At 39.7% G+C, this 15,284-nt stretch overlaps 1 protein-coding gene across 4 annotated transcripts in view; it reads left to right on the top strand.

The window, feature by feature from the left end:
- The window catches only part of LOC126171053 (uncharacterized), a 542,365-nt gene that overhangs the window by 465,928 nt on the left and 61,153 nt on the right, over positions 1 to 15,284 (top strand). For 3 of the 4 annotated variants that reach the window (XM_049920771.1, XM_049920769.1, XM_049920770.1), the window contains exon 2: positions 2,659 to 2,800. In XM_049920771.1, the coding sequence (XP_049776728.1) occupies positions 2,681 to 2,800 (120 nt within the window). In that variant the 5' untranslated portion in view covers positions 2,659 to 2,680. The other variant, XM_049920772.1, reaches the window with a different exon arrangement.

Here is a 15,284-nt window from a genome sequence, read left to right as displayed (position 1 = left end):
GTGCGGAACTGTATCGAACGCCTTCCGGAAGTCAAGGAAAATAGCATCTACCTGGGAGCATGTATCTAATATTTTCTGGGTCTCATGAACAAATAAAGCGAGTTGGGTCTCACACGATCGCTGTTTCCGGAATCCATGTTGATTCCTACATAGTAGATTCTGGGTTTCCAAAAACGACGTGATACTCGAGCAAAAAACATGTTCTAAAATTCTACAACAGATCGACGTCAGAGATATAGGTCTATAGTTTTGCGCATCTGCTCGACGACCCTTCTTGAAGGCTGGGACTACCTGTGCTCTTTTCCAATCATTTGGAACCTTCCGTTCCTCTAGAGACTTGCGGTACACGGCTGTTAGAAGGGGGGCAAGTTCTTTCGCGTACTCTGTGTAGAATCGAATTGGTATCCCTTCAGGTCCAGTGGACTTTCCTCTGTTGAGTGATTCCAGTTGCTTTTCTATTCCTTGGACACTTATTTCGATGTCAGCCATTTTTTCGTTTGTGCGAGGATTTCGAGAAGGAACTGCAGTGCGGTCTTCCTCTGTGAAACAGCTTTGGAAAAAGGTGTTTAGTATTTCAGCTTTACGCGTGTCATCCTCTGTTTCAATGCCTTCATCGTCCCGTAGTGTCTGGATATGCTGTTTCGATCCACTTACTGATTTAACGTAAGACCAGAACTTCCTAGGATTTTCTGTCAAGTCGGTACATGCTGAGGTACCGGACCATTTTCTTCTGGCGTTAAGATAACATGTAGCTCGCCATTATGTTTCGAAATGGATAGGCTGAGTAACGTCTGTGACTTTGCCTCCACGATCGCCCGACCTCAGTCTGGGCTCATTTCAGAAGGGAAGTGTATAGCACCCCCGATGATGCGGTTAACAAGCTGGAGGAGAGAGAATTGTACAGTCTTGTCAACAGGTACGACTGTATAGTACATTGTCACATGCAGTACATTGTTACATGCAACGTGCTCAAGTAGTATTGTGCTTTAGGTTAGGGAGCACGCGGGTAAAATTTTAGCCCGTGCCTATTTATGCTACACTCTGTATACTTTTCGTACTGCATCTCGTGCCCTCCAATGTGGCCATTGACGTGTTGGGGTGGAGGGTGGGGAGGTCACAGTATTCTAGCAGAACACTGAATACACCTTCCCACAAACATGAACTACACCACAAAATCTGCCGAACTTAGTCATGCTTCTGTTGCCCTGTGATGCCGAAAGCAATCCAAACGTAATAAAATGTAAGAGCTCTGTTCAGAAAATAGCGAATCACTTTTAAATTTTGCGCCGACGCATATATTTAGTGATATGTGGTTGGCAGCACTGCCTTGTGTATTACCTCCTTCGTAACCACCTGTTTTGTTAGTGTTGGTATTTCGTTTAGCTTTCATGATATTGCTTTGTGAGTGAAACGTTTAGCGACGATTTTTGAAAGGTAGTGTTCTGTGGAGGAACGATGTAACGTCAAATTTTGTATGAAACTGGGGAAAATTTTTACAGAAACGTTTAGACTTTTTTTAAGCTTACGGAGATGACGCTCTGAGTCGTACACAATGTTACCAATGGTTTTCACGTTTTAAAAGTGGTCGTCGGTTAATTGGAGCTGATTCGTGACCAGGAAGGCCTTACACTTCAATTGACAGCTCACACGTTCATAAAATCGACGATCTGGTGCGAGAAAATCAGCGATAACTATTTTGCAACAGTTACCAGTATGTGAAAACACACACACACACACACACACACACACACACATACCAGAGTACACACACACACACACACACACACACACACACACACACACACACACGTACCAGAGTTGTGGCACGACAGCTCATGCTTCTTGCACCACGACTTTGCGTCCGCACACTAACATTTGTCAGTTCGTCAGTTTGGTGGCAAAAGTCAGATGACTGACCTGCCGCAGCCTCCTTAATCGCCGGCCGCGGTGGCCGAGTGGTTCTAGGCGCTTCAGTCCGGAACCGCGCGACTGCTACGGTCGCAGGTTCGAATCCTGCCTCGGGCATGGGTGCGTGTGATGTCCTTAGTTTAGTTAGGTTTAAGTAGTTCTAAGTTCTGATGATCTCAGATGTTATGTCCCATAGTGCTCAGAGCCATTTGAACCATTTGATCCTCCTTAATCGCCAGACTTGACTCATTGTGATTTCTAGTTATTTAAGAAATTAAAATCAGTACTGAAAGGACGCCGTTTTCAGAGAATTGATACCAAAGCAAATGAAACTATACAGGATTGCTTCGCGAAATGAAAACACCACTGGGAACAGTGTGTGAATAGGAGGAGGGGGGGGGGGGGATGAGGACTTTGACAGATTCTTAGTCCTTGTCCTCTTCAAATTAAAAATAAGCTTAAAAAATAAAGTAGCTTTATTTTATGAACAGACCTTGTATAGTTCACTGCACATAACTTAACGCTATGGACTGGTGTTGCGAGAACGTAAACACATTTCAAGCCTCTTTAGCACGTAAGGATTCGAGTGACGCCAGTCGTCATACATACTATTGGCTATAGTTCCGATGGAGGGGGGGGGGGAGTCGAGGGAGGAGATCGTGCCTTCCACCTGTTCTGTTCCATAGTAAATGCCACATTTGTCACGTTGATTGCGCCGTAAAGTGACTGGGATGTGTTTTGGTGTTGCAGGTCCTTGCGGTACACAGGGATTATGGACCTGAACATGTTGCCGAGCACTACGCATGCGCACGACTTCCACTCCGGGCTCAGCCGGGTCGTCATGGTGCGCAAGACGGAGCAGCGGACATTTGCTTCCACCAGAAGCGGAGAGGTACGTTTCTGCACGATCGCCTCTTCTGCTGTGAGGGAGAGCTAGTGTTAGCGGATGTGCATACAAGTAGTTCTGTGATTTCTGTGTTGTACTCTCGGAGGTAAGTCTCGCTTTGTAAGAAATCAATACTTTGTTTCCTTCCTTAACAATATGCCCAGGTATCTTGCCTGCGTACGTCTGGAAACTAAACAACGATAATTTTTAGTACTACAAAAACTGTAATACTATAGGAGAATTTCTTCCTGAATATTTTGATGTACGATTAATAACATTATTTCGCACGCTGACTTTATTGCAATACTTTTTGTGAAGATCAGTAAACTACATTTTGACGTGCTGGTTCATATTTGGAATCTCTGCCTGGCTATCTTTCTTAGATGCGTGAAACTTTACGTACACATAAAGAGTATGTCTATCTAAAAAGTAGACTACAGTCATGTCTCTAAATTCTTCATTTGTGTGGCCATATTGTTCGTATTGCTTTACAATTCTTGAGAGGATTTTTGTTCTGCCTTTGCAACTACAAAAAATGCGTCGTTTTTTCACCAGACGCATTTCGCTTTATTGATGTAAAGCGTCATCAGTGGTCTGTAATTAAGTTGTTTACATTTTGATTTGCTGTAAGATCGCAAAATAGTTCGTTAACAGTATGTTGGTTTTTACTTACGGTGATTTCCGCTTAGACTACAACTATGGGTGTCTAAACAAGAACATCATCAATGATGTGCCAGCTGACGGCATTTTCCGAAGAATGCGTGAAGTCAGCGGAAATCACCATAAGTAAAAACCAACATATTGTTAACGAACTGTTTTTCCATCTTAAAGCAAATCAAAATTCAAACAACTTAATTGCAGACCACTGATGATGCCTTATCTCAATAATGCGAAACGCGTCTGGTGAAAAAAAAAACACGCATGTTTTGTAGTTGCAATGACAGAACGAAAACCCTCTCAAGTACAGTCATGTCATTTCAGCCACAAGTTTTTGTTGTATAAATATTTAAATCTGATAAGCATCATTAAGTTTTCTTTTTATAATTAATCAATATGTATTTTCCTACGTGTTGATACTGTGTTACTGTACGTAGTCTGCTTTCCTCCAGATTGTACCGTGAAACATCCCAGAAAATTTTCCGATCTGTAGAGCAAATAGATTTTTTTGTGCATAAAATAAACGTCAGAAAATTTAATTCTCGGAAAATTCAGTCAGAGTTGTGTGTGATCTGTGACTCACCCTTATTGGTCTTAATACACTGTAGTTATATAATGTTCTTGGTTTACACGTCCCTCATTTTCTCTCTTTTCCTTTCTCCATGACATTCTGGCGTCTTTAGTTGCCTCAAGTACTCGCTTTTCAGCTTCGCATGCAATAAATTGCCAACAGTGATTGCCTCAAATTATACCAGGACACACATTCCTAGCAACTCAGAACTTCGCAGATGCTAACTGCCGCACATTAAAACAGATTAAAAGCTTTAAAACTTTCAAGAATGACAAAATAGAAGACACCCAGACTACAGAAAAGTTTATAATGCCAGGAATACACGAAAACCAAATCTATGTAAGGGAAACGTAACGTAACTTCTAACGGGGCTGTGAACTTGAATAACAGTTGTACAGATACGTTTCTCGAACATGAATCTAATGACAACATTGAAGTGTGAAAGCAGTGAAAGCATGGGTTTGGTAACACTCTGAAATCCTTCAGTTGATTTTTAAACAACTTCCTGATGTGCAATTCGGTTCCTTTACCAGCATTTTGTTCAAAACACTCTAAACGTAGATTTAAGATGGAAAACAAAAAAAAAAACGATTTTTGATGCGGGTTCACAGGCGAGCTACCTTAAAGGAGATCAGCAGAAATATCCAGGCACTTTCAGCAAAAGCAGCTTCCATAAAATTTTGTCATCTCGAAACTGCCACAAAATTTTATCGTATTGAATTCTCACCTTCATCGGCTTCTGAAACGAAAGAAATTGTAAAGTTCCAGAAAAGTAAAAGTTCTCAAAGGGCTGATGCTTCGGTTTTTTGAATGCCGCTTTCCAAAAAAGTAGTACGTTTTGCGGAAGGCAGACCCGTAATAGTCAAATATATTTCGCAACAGTTTTTCAAAATTTCCCAGAGTTGGTAATACCTCATATTGAATCCTAAACAGCTGTTCTCATAAAGGGTACTGTGTCACTACCTTGGCATAGAAAGCTAATGGAAAAGACATCAATAACTATAAAACTGGAGACGTTGTTGTGAGTAATCTTGGTGCGAGTTTTGACTTATCAACATAGCAACAAGTCTTTTCGTGATTTCAGGTGTCATATAATGTGCGCTGAGCACTTTATAATGAGGAACTATTCGATAAGAACTATGTAATTGAACGGTTTTATTTTATATTGAACTATAAACTTGTGACCCACGAATTGCAATGATTACTGTTTTTCCACAGATCGCGTTGTTACGGCGTTATTCTCCACCTTACTTGAACTGTAACCGCAGTACGAAAGACTCAGTGTAAACCTTTATTGTAGGTATTTAAACGCATTAAAAACATTACTAGCAGCAGTTTATTTAACAATCGTGGCACTTTAAAATTTCTAATCCGATTAGATAAAATTGGTTATTGCCATATACACACGCTGTCATTTTAACGGCTTACCGTGCGTCTAACTTTATTCTGCTGACTGTGAGAAAAGACTCACCAAGTAAGTGAAATAGCGTACGCACGACAATTTTACTTCCAAATTTTTTTTGAAACAAGTGCTCTCTAGACCATTTCTGTGCCAATTTTGATTTTAAATTAGGTAAGAAGCATGTAATGTGATTTCACGCTTTAACTCATCGTCTACATTCCTTTATTAGGTTCGAGGAACCTTTTCCGAATCAGCTTATTATTTAGCTCCAATGTTTCCTGGGCACACCTGTCTTAGTTGCTTACCCTTTGGGTATACGTGAAGCGGTCAGCGGAAGAAAGTTCTAACCCTCCATTTAGTAAAAGTTAGCCTGATCACGTTATCTTTTTGTTTTCGAATATATTACACGCTATTGTCAAGTAGTTCCATACGCAACACTAGAAAAATCTGTCTAGTATTTAAACTGGTTTGTCTTATAGTATTTATGTTCTTGGCTTAGAATGTAATCAGTTAATAAAAACACGCAGTAACGCAAACTACGCCCTTAAGGGTTAGCACTGTCTTCTTTCGACCCCTTATTTTAGGATATGTGCCTTGTTGCATTCTGTTTACACTTTCCTTCCGTTGCTGCTTGAATGTGTTGATATTTTCCGTCATAAAAAGTATTATAAGCTAATTGCGAATATCTTTTAATTAAATCATTAATTTTGCTAAGGAATTTCATGTATGATGTTCCTATTCGATATATGTCTTCCTTTTTAGTTATCCAAGCCTCAGCTCCATAAAGTAGCAGTGGAACAGCTAGTGTTTAGTAGAATTCCAATTGCGTTTCCTCACTGGTATTTCTGCTTAATGTCCTTTTTATTTTTCCACAGACCCCATGCGGTTTTGTCTTATTCTTTATACTATATCGTAATCGAAAGAAATGTCGCAGTCCAGGTGATTAAAATATCTTATTGGCTCAGTTATTTTGTTTCCTTCCACTATTTTCGATCGTACCTGTTGTTTCCCTCGGAATGTCGTTAATTTTGATCTTTACTATAAATATTTTGAAATTTTAATTTTGACCATTTTCGTTTAATTTAAAATTTATTTGTAATTCTTTTTCTGGAGTGGCTATTATAGTCTGGTCCTCAGCATACATTAATGTTTTTATATAACGGTTCTTTCATAATTTTATTCTTTTTTTCTGTTCCCTCATTCCACTTATTAATCACGTCTTTTACATATAAATTGAATAAAACCGGAGAATGACTGCAACCTTGTCGAACTCCTTGGTTAGTTATGACGCGATTCTTACTTATTTTGATTCCAGTTTTTATTACAAAATTAGTTTCATTGTATAAGTCTGTTATGGTATATTTCAAGAGTCGCGGAGTTCCATCTGCTAGCAATACTAACCAGAGTTTTGTCCTCTTTCTCTGTCTAATGCCCTGAGACAGTCGATAAAAGCGACGTGTATCTCATTATTAAGTGCCCCTCTTGTTTATCAACATCTTCAAAGTGAATATAACTTATTATCGATTGTTATGCGACCTAATCTAAATCCACTCTGCCTTTCAGCTATAAAAACATTTAAAAAGACAGGAGAAGATACAATAAAGTCTAACACAATCAACGAAAGAAATGGAATAACTTTATAAAAAAGGTGTCGCATGAATAACGCTTAGTGAGACAAGCAGAAATGTATAGAAGTGGAAAAGGCGTAGATGTACTAACGTTAGCAGAATTAGAAGCTGTAGAAACAGTGAAAAACAGAAAGGCATCTCCTATAGATGACATTAAGAGCGAGTTATTAAAATATGGCGGAAATTAAAGGTTTTTGCATTTCCTTGATTTATGTTGGAAGCAAGCAACAATGACTGAAATCTGGTCAAAAGCTGCCGCTTATTCAGCTTTAAAGCAGCAAGATCGAAAAGTAATTACAGAGTAATTACAGAGTAGTAGTAATTACAGTAAGTAGTAATTACAGAGGGATAAGTACTGTATTATAACAGCTGGTTATAAAGTTTATGCAAAAATTTAAACTCTAAAGTTAGGACCAATAACTTGCCAATTTTATACGCATTAATGACCAATATTGCCATTGTCTCATGGTGTTTATCTGACGTAATCGAGGAATTTGAGTGTATGTAAATGATGTGGTTAATAAATAAATGAATTTTTATGTAGTTAAAGGTGTATCTTACACGAGCCTCACGTCGTACTCGGACGAAAGAAACGCAAAAAAAAAAACCATTACTAAGTAAGTCACCAAGTGAAGATCAGGAAAATTTATCAGACTGAGGGCAAATCATTAATAGGTTTCCACAAGATTCCATCACAGGTCCTGTATAGTTCCTCAATAGACAATGACCACACCGGCATTTTACACGGATATCATAGCTCTATAGTCAGTCCCAAAAGACACAACACCAGGATAAATTGCGAACAATGGGTGTAAGGAGTGTTATTTTCTGCATACGGTCTCTCTAATATTAAAATAAACTGCGAAAATGCTAAGAATTTGTGTAGTACAATAGATAGTGTTAATGATTAAGGAACATCGTAAAAATGTTTGAATGTAAATACTGATGGAAATTTAAACTGAAAAGAAAACTGAACCTTGAACATCTCAATTCAACTTAGTTTCGGTTGCTAGTGTAAAGCGGATCATTGGCGTTAGCGTTGCACAATAAATTCAGTCACAACCTGAAGTATAGATGGCGCTGCAGTGTCGCCAACTGCAGTTTCACGATTTTGGACTCACTGACACCATTTTGGATTTGCTGACAAGTTACAGGAATGTTAAACTAGGTCAGGGCCATCCTGGAGTGAGTACAGTTAGAGAATATAATGAACATATCCGTGTGAGTAAGCAACAGAAAGAATTTCAACTGCAGGAGGTCATGCAAACGGACTGTTTCCCCTAAATCATTTCTCATGAATGTTGGGATGATTCCGCCAAGTACACGATCGGTTTCCTTCCGCATTTCCGCCCGTCCGTGATGATATCCAGTCTCTAATGACTTTGTTATTCATACGGCGACACAGCGCAACATATCAATTCAGACTGTCCACTCGTCTTCGTGGAAGGTGGTCTCCGAGCACGTAATCATACAATCTTGAGCCCCTCATACCTAATCCTGGAGGCCATAGGCACTGGAAGGCATAACATCGTTGGAGGAGATACGCAAAAATGTGCAGTGCTCCATTTCCAGAGTCGCAGGCAGCAGCGGTTTACCCTTACGAGGAAAGCATGCACCCAAAGGATATACGATTTTGCTTATATTTCGCACTATAGTAGTACGTACTTAGATATAGCAGATGCTTCTCTAATAGGACGCTCTTGTCAAGTGTCTTCGAGACACCAAAGTTTTACGAGCAAGGGGTGGGGGCGGGGTTGAAACTGGAGCGTAGCTGGCGCCGTGTGGATTCCCAGACTTTATTCATCCAGTATTTGCTGCAACAAACTTTACACATAATTTCAAACCCTTAAGAATTTTTTTCTCTCGGACAACCCCTACAAAATTATGAAGGATGTTTATCGCTTACTACTTTTCCGCTATTCAAGCAGTAAAATTGTGGCATGACGTTATAGTGTTCTACTTCTTTACTATCGACTGTATTCGTGACATATTTTACAGACAGTATGCAGATATAGCACTGAATATAACTGCAAAATTATATCATTGTGCGACTCATAATTCAGGATATATGTCATAAACATTAAGCTAAAGGCCAGACGCTGCGTAGTGTGGATGTGGACACACAGCTATAAATAAATCCCTGGGCAATGCCGGGTGTATCGATACATAAATTTTTATTTCGTCACGATTCTTTGTTTCTTGATTATACTTCGCCACGAATTTTCCATAATGATTATCGTTATTATTATTGTTGCTTCCAGAAGAAAACAAGATTCGTTGTAAGGATACAGCTATGTAGCAGAAGGTTAGAAAAACCAAAAAATAAAATGACGAGACTTAAGAGTAGACCTGCATTCTGCCACCTTGTCCGGTTGCAATAACGACGTTGCTCGTTGGCTGGCGCTCCCGTATGGTTTTCACCAGGCTCGTGAAACTTTCAACCCATTTCCCGAAATCCCGTGAGAAGCGCATCGTATCAGAGCTACGTTTCTTACTTTCAAGTATGCACTACAATCGTGCGAAAGATGAGCAAAAAATCATTGACTCGATTTTGAGCCGCCAAATATTTTAGAATCTGTACTGGGTTCAGTAAAAATCGTAACGACTGTTTCGTGTAAAAATCAGACGTGATCGCTTTTGGGATAAGAAACATCTACCTATCGTAGTTAAGGAGATGCGACATCGTATACAATGAGATGCGTGAAAACTACCGCATCATGCATGACGTTCAGTATATTACTTCTGTGCTCGTGACTATTCGCAACACATTTTGCAGTCACTTTCCACATATCCAGCTGAATGTGCCTACACAAATACAGTCGGACACTAAAGTCTACATACACTCCAAAAATAACATTTGAAGTCAAAATCAATCAAGAAAATATTATGTATTCACTTTCTGTGACATACACAGCCATGTTAGGAACTGAAAAACATGTACACTGCATAATTAATCATTATTCCATATACTGACATCTTTAGCATGCAAATGAAACAGCAGTCAGGTACAAAAGTAAACATACACGGTGATGTTCTTCAATTTGAGGCCCAATTTAATATTTTGTATTGCCACCTTCTGCTTCGATCACAGATTCCAAACGTCGAGGCATAGATTCCACCATTTTGTGTGTGTGTGTGTGTTTGTGTGTGTGTGTGTGTGTGTGTGTGTGTGTGTGTGTACGCACGTGGAAAGCTATTCCACTCTTTCACTAAGGCTGCTTTAAAATCATCTTTGCTTTTGATGTTGTATTTTTTTATCCTAGCTTTAGTTCGCCCCAAAGATGCTCAATTGGGTTAATGTCCGGTGACTGGCAAGGCGAATAAAACTGTTTTGGTACATTGTAAAGTAGCCATTCTTTTACGACAATGGCCATGCGCTTGGGGTCATTGTCTTGCTGAAACACATTCTGTTCTTAGTCCCAGTTTTTCCGCAGATTGCTTCATATTCTCCTTTAAGATGGTGAGATACTTCCATTTGTCCATAATACCTTCAATAAATACTAGATTTCCAACTCCAGCTCCAGACATGCAACCCCACACAAGAATATTTCTGCCACCATATTTCACTGATGAGACAAGATTTCTCTTCTTCCAACTTTCATTCCATTTTCGCCACACTTTTTGCTGTCCATCACGCTGGAAGATGTTAAACTTACTCTCATCCTTGGAAAGTACGGTATTCCAAAATGTGGAATCTTTATTTCGGTTCAGAGTTGCAAATTCTAAGCGCTTCTGTTCATTTACCCTATTTATGAACGGTTTCTTCCTCGCTGTTCTACTTTCAAATCCATGATTTTGCAGCTGTCTTCGTACTGTTATGGGAAGCACATTATTTCCACTAGTATTTGCGACATCTAATGGCAACTCCGTAGCTGTAATTCTGGGTTCCGCATTCACTTTTCTAATGATGTGTGGGCACTCCCTGTCAATTAATTTTGGTGGTCGTCCACGTCTAACTTTGTTTTCTACACTTCCTTGTTCCCTGTAATTTCTTATTACTGTTTGGACACTTGCACGGCTCCTTCTAACAATTTCCATAGTGAAAAGCCCTTTTTGCTGCGCGGGGTTAGCCGATCGGTCTCAGGCGCTGCAGCCATGGACTATGCGGCTGGTCCCGGCGGAGACTCGAGTCCTCCCTCCGGCATGGGTGTGTGTGTGTGTTTGTCCTTAGGATAATTTAGGTTAAGTAGTATGTAAGCTTAGGGACTGATGACCTTAGCAGTTAAGTCCCATAAGATTTCACACACATTTGAACATTTTTGAACAAAAGCACTTTTCACTGAGCTCAGTATTTTTCCTCACCTCCACTGGTATTTCGGTTCGTTTTGAATCCATGTTACGTTACCGGGTTATGTATTATTATATCAACAAAACACACAACTTGCGCTGTGTCCACTGCAACGTCTCTCTTGCAAGCAACGACAGACTCGAAGTGTATGTTGACTTCAGTACCGCAGTAAACAAACACTGTTGCATCTATCACGTTTGCAGTGCACGATACCGTCTGAAGACCGTGGTTTATGTTATTGTGAACGTGGACGCAGGCACAGAGTTGCACGTCTGCCTCTTTGCATCCAGGCTGTACGCAACATGCTACAAAATGGGGATGTATGTAGACTTTAGTGTCACACTGTATATCAATGTAAGACACACACAGTTGAAGAGATATGACGTCATAAACACTGATATGCGTAAAAAAAATGCCGCATTATGGCTAAAATTTTTATGCATTTGTTCTTTATTACTAAGATTCTCCTAAAATCGAGTCGCCTTAAGGTAATCCTTGACACCTGGCAGCGCTTTTGATAGTATTCAACTGCGAAGCGCAAATGGCGGTAGGCGAAGAGAAAACAATCGCCGTCTATAAAGTTATGAAGAGGCGTTGCTAAAGACGTTTACAAAATCATGTAGACGGGTGAAGCAGCTGCGCCCGGCTTACAGAAACTGTGCTGGATATTATACTTCAAATACAGTTCATTTTTATATTAGAACAAATAAGCCCTCGGTCACAAATATTAAGTCAAAATTTTGACTTAACATTTGTGACCGAGGGCTTATTTGTTCTAATATAATTCTGACACGGTCACTGAACCTTAGCAGCTATGTTCAAAGTTTTACAGTTCATTTTTGTTTTCGTTCGTGATAGAAAACTGTCAAAATGAATTCTCTGGCAATGCCGAGTTTGTTAGCTAGTACAGAAATATCAGTAAAAACAAACAATATTTCAATGTCTACGTTACTGTTTACCCTACTGAATGTTGCAACGATAACCATAGCATTAACGTGTATCACAGAAAAGATGTTACTAATACTGATGTTGTTGTTGTTGTGGTCTTCAGTCCTGAGACTGGTTTGATGCAGCTCTCCATGCTACTCTATCCTGTGCAAGCTTCTTCATCTCCCAGTATCTACTGCAACCTACATCCTTCTGAATCTGCTTAGTGTATTCATCTCTTGGTCTCCCTCTACGATTTTTACCCTCCACACTGCCTTCCAATGCTAAATTTGTGATCCCTTGATGCCTCAAAACATGTCCTACCAACCGATCCCTTCTTCTAGTCAAGTTGTGCCACAAACTTCTCTTCTCCCCAATCCTATTCAATACCTCCTCATTAGTTACGTGATCTACCCACCTTATCTTCAGCATTCTTCTGTAGCACCACATTTCAAAAGCTTCTATTCTCTTCTTGTCCAAACTAGTTATCGTCCATGTTTCACTTCCATACATGGCTACACTCCATACAAATACTTTCAGAAACGACTTCCTGACACTTAAATCTATACTCGATGTTAACAAATTCCTCTTCTTGAGAAACGCTTTCCTTGCCATTGCCAGTCTACATTTTATATCCTCTCTACTTCGACCATCATCGGTTATTTTACTCCCTAAATAGCAAAACTCCTTTACTACTTTAAGTGTCTCATTTCCTAATCTAATTCCCTCAGCATCACCCGACTTAATTTGACTACATTCCATTATCCTCGTTTTGCTTTTGTTGATGTTCATCTTATATCCTCCTTTCAAGACACTGTCCATTCCGTTCAACTGCTCTTCCAAGTCCTTTGCTGTCTCTGACAGAATTACAATGTCATCGGCGAACCTCAAAGTTTTTACTTCTTCTCCATGAATTTTAATACCTACTCCGAATTTTTCTTTTGTTTCCTTTACTACTTGCTCAATATACAAATTGAATAACATCGGGGAGAGGCTACAACCCTGTCTTACTCCTTTCCCAACCACTGCTTCCCTTTCATGCCCCTCGACTCTTATAACTGCCACCTGGTTTCTGTACAAACTGTAAATAGCCTTTCGCTCCCTGTATTTTACCCCTGCCACCTTCAGAATTTGAAAGAGAGTATTCCAGTTAACATTGTCAAAAGCTTTCTCTAAGTCTACAAATGCTAGAAACGTAGGTTTGCCTTTTCTTAATCTTTCTTCCAAGATAAGTCGTAAGGTCAGTATTGCCTCACGTGTTCCAACATTTCTACGGAATCCAAACTGATCTTCCCCGAGGTCGGCTTCTACCAGTTTTTCCATTCGTCTGTAAAGAATTCGCGTTAGTATTTTGCAGCTGTGACTTATTAAACTGATAGTTCGGTAATTTTCACATCTGTCAACACCTGCTTTCTTTGGGATTGGAATTATTATATTCTTCTTGAAGTCTGAGGGTATTTCGCCTGTCTCATACATCGTGCTCACCAGATGGTAGAGTTTTGTCATGACTGGCTCTCCCGAGGCCATCAGTAGTTCAAATGGAATGTTGTCTACTCCCGGGGCCTTGTTTCGACTCAGGTCTTTCAGTGCTCTGTCAAACTCTTCACGCAGTATCTTATCTCCCATTTCGTCTTCATCTACATCCTCTTCCATTTCCATAATATTGTCCTCAAGTACATCGCCCTTGTATAAACCCTCTATATACTCCTTCCACCTTTCTGCCTTCCCTTCTTTGCTTAGAACTGGGTTGCCATCTGAGCTCTTGATATTCATACAAGTGGTTCTCTTCTCTCCAAAGGTCTCTTTAATTTTCCTGTAGGCAGTATCTATCTTACCCCTAGTGAGACAAGCCTCTACATCCTTACATTTGTCCTCTAGCCATCCCTGCTTAGCCATTTTGCACTTCCTGTCGATCTCATTTTTGAGACGTCTGTATTCCTTTTTGCCTGCTTCATTTACTGCATTTTTGTATTTTCTCCTTTCATCAATTAAATTCAATATTTCTTCTGTTACCCAAGGATTTCTATTAGCCCTCGTCTTTTTACCTACTTGATCCTCTGCTGCCTTCACTACTTCATCTCTCAGAGCTACCCATTCTTCTTCTACTGTATTTCTTTCCCCCATTCCTGTCAATTGTTCCCTTATGCTCTCCCTGAAACTCTCTACAACCTCTGGTTCTTTCAGTTTATCCAGGTCCCATCTCCTTAAATTCCCACCTTTTTGCAGTTTCTTCAGTTTCAATCTGCAGTTCATAACCAATAGATTGTGGTCAGAATCCACATCTGCCCCAGGAAATGTCTTACAATTTAAAACCTGGTTCCTAAATCTCTGTCTTACCATTATATAATCTATCTGATACCTACTAGTATCTCCAGGATTCTTCCACGTATACAACCTTCTTTTATGATTCTTGAACCAAGTGTTGGCTATGATTAAGTTATGCTCTGTGCAAAATTCTACAAGGCGGCTTCCTCTTTCATTCCTTCCCCCCAATCCATATTCACCTACTATGTTTCCTTCTCTACCTTTTCCTACTGACGAATTCCAGTCACCCATGACTATTAAATTTTCGTCTCCTTTCACTACCTGAATAATTTCTTTTATCTCGTCATACATTTCATCTATTTCTTCATCATCTGCAGAGGTAGTTGGCATATAAACTTGTACTACTGTAGTAGGCATGGGCTTCTGATACATATCTGCTATATTACTGAATGACTGAGGACACGTTCGTATGTGCAAGTTGCCTATCGAACTTCTTCCAGGGGCAACAGAAACTTGATTTTCAATATTTCATATAATTATCGATCGAATTTGAAAATTAAATTGCTGTCGTAGTCTACGCGTTCAGAGGTAGGCCTATAATCTGTTGTTAAAAGTTTAACACGATAAGACAAGTGTTATAGTTAGGAACTATGAAACTTATGGAGTGCAAAATACCCAGACTATATCATCCAGTATTTGAGAAAGAACTTAGCGACTTGCAACAAACTTTAAACAAACATTTTCTCACATGG

The sequence above is a fragment of the Schistocerca cancellata genome, chromosome 1 (assembly GCF_023864275.1).
Source record: "Schistocerca cancellata isolate TAMUIC-IGC-003103 chromosome 1, iqSchCanc2.1, whole genome shotgun sequence".
In the NCBI taxonomy this organism is placed as follows: Eukaryota; Metazoa; Arthropoda; class Insecta; order Orthoptera; family Acrididae; genus Schistocerca; species Schistocerca cancellata.
The sequence above is the reverse complement of the archived record's forward strand: the minus strand, read 5'-3'. Positions and strand labels throughout refer to the sequence as shown.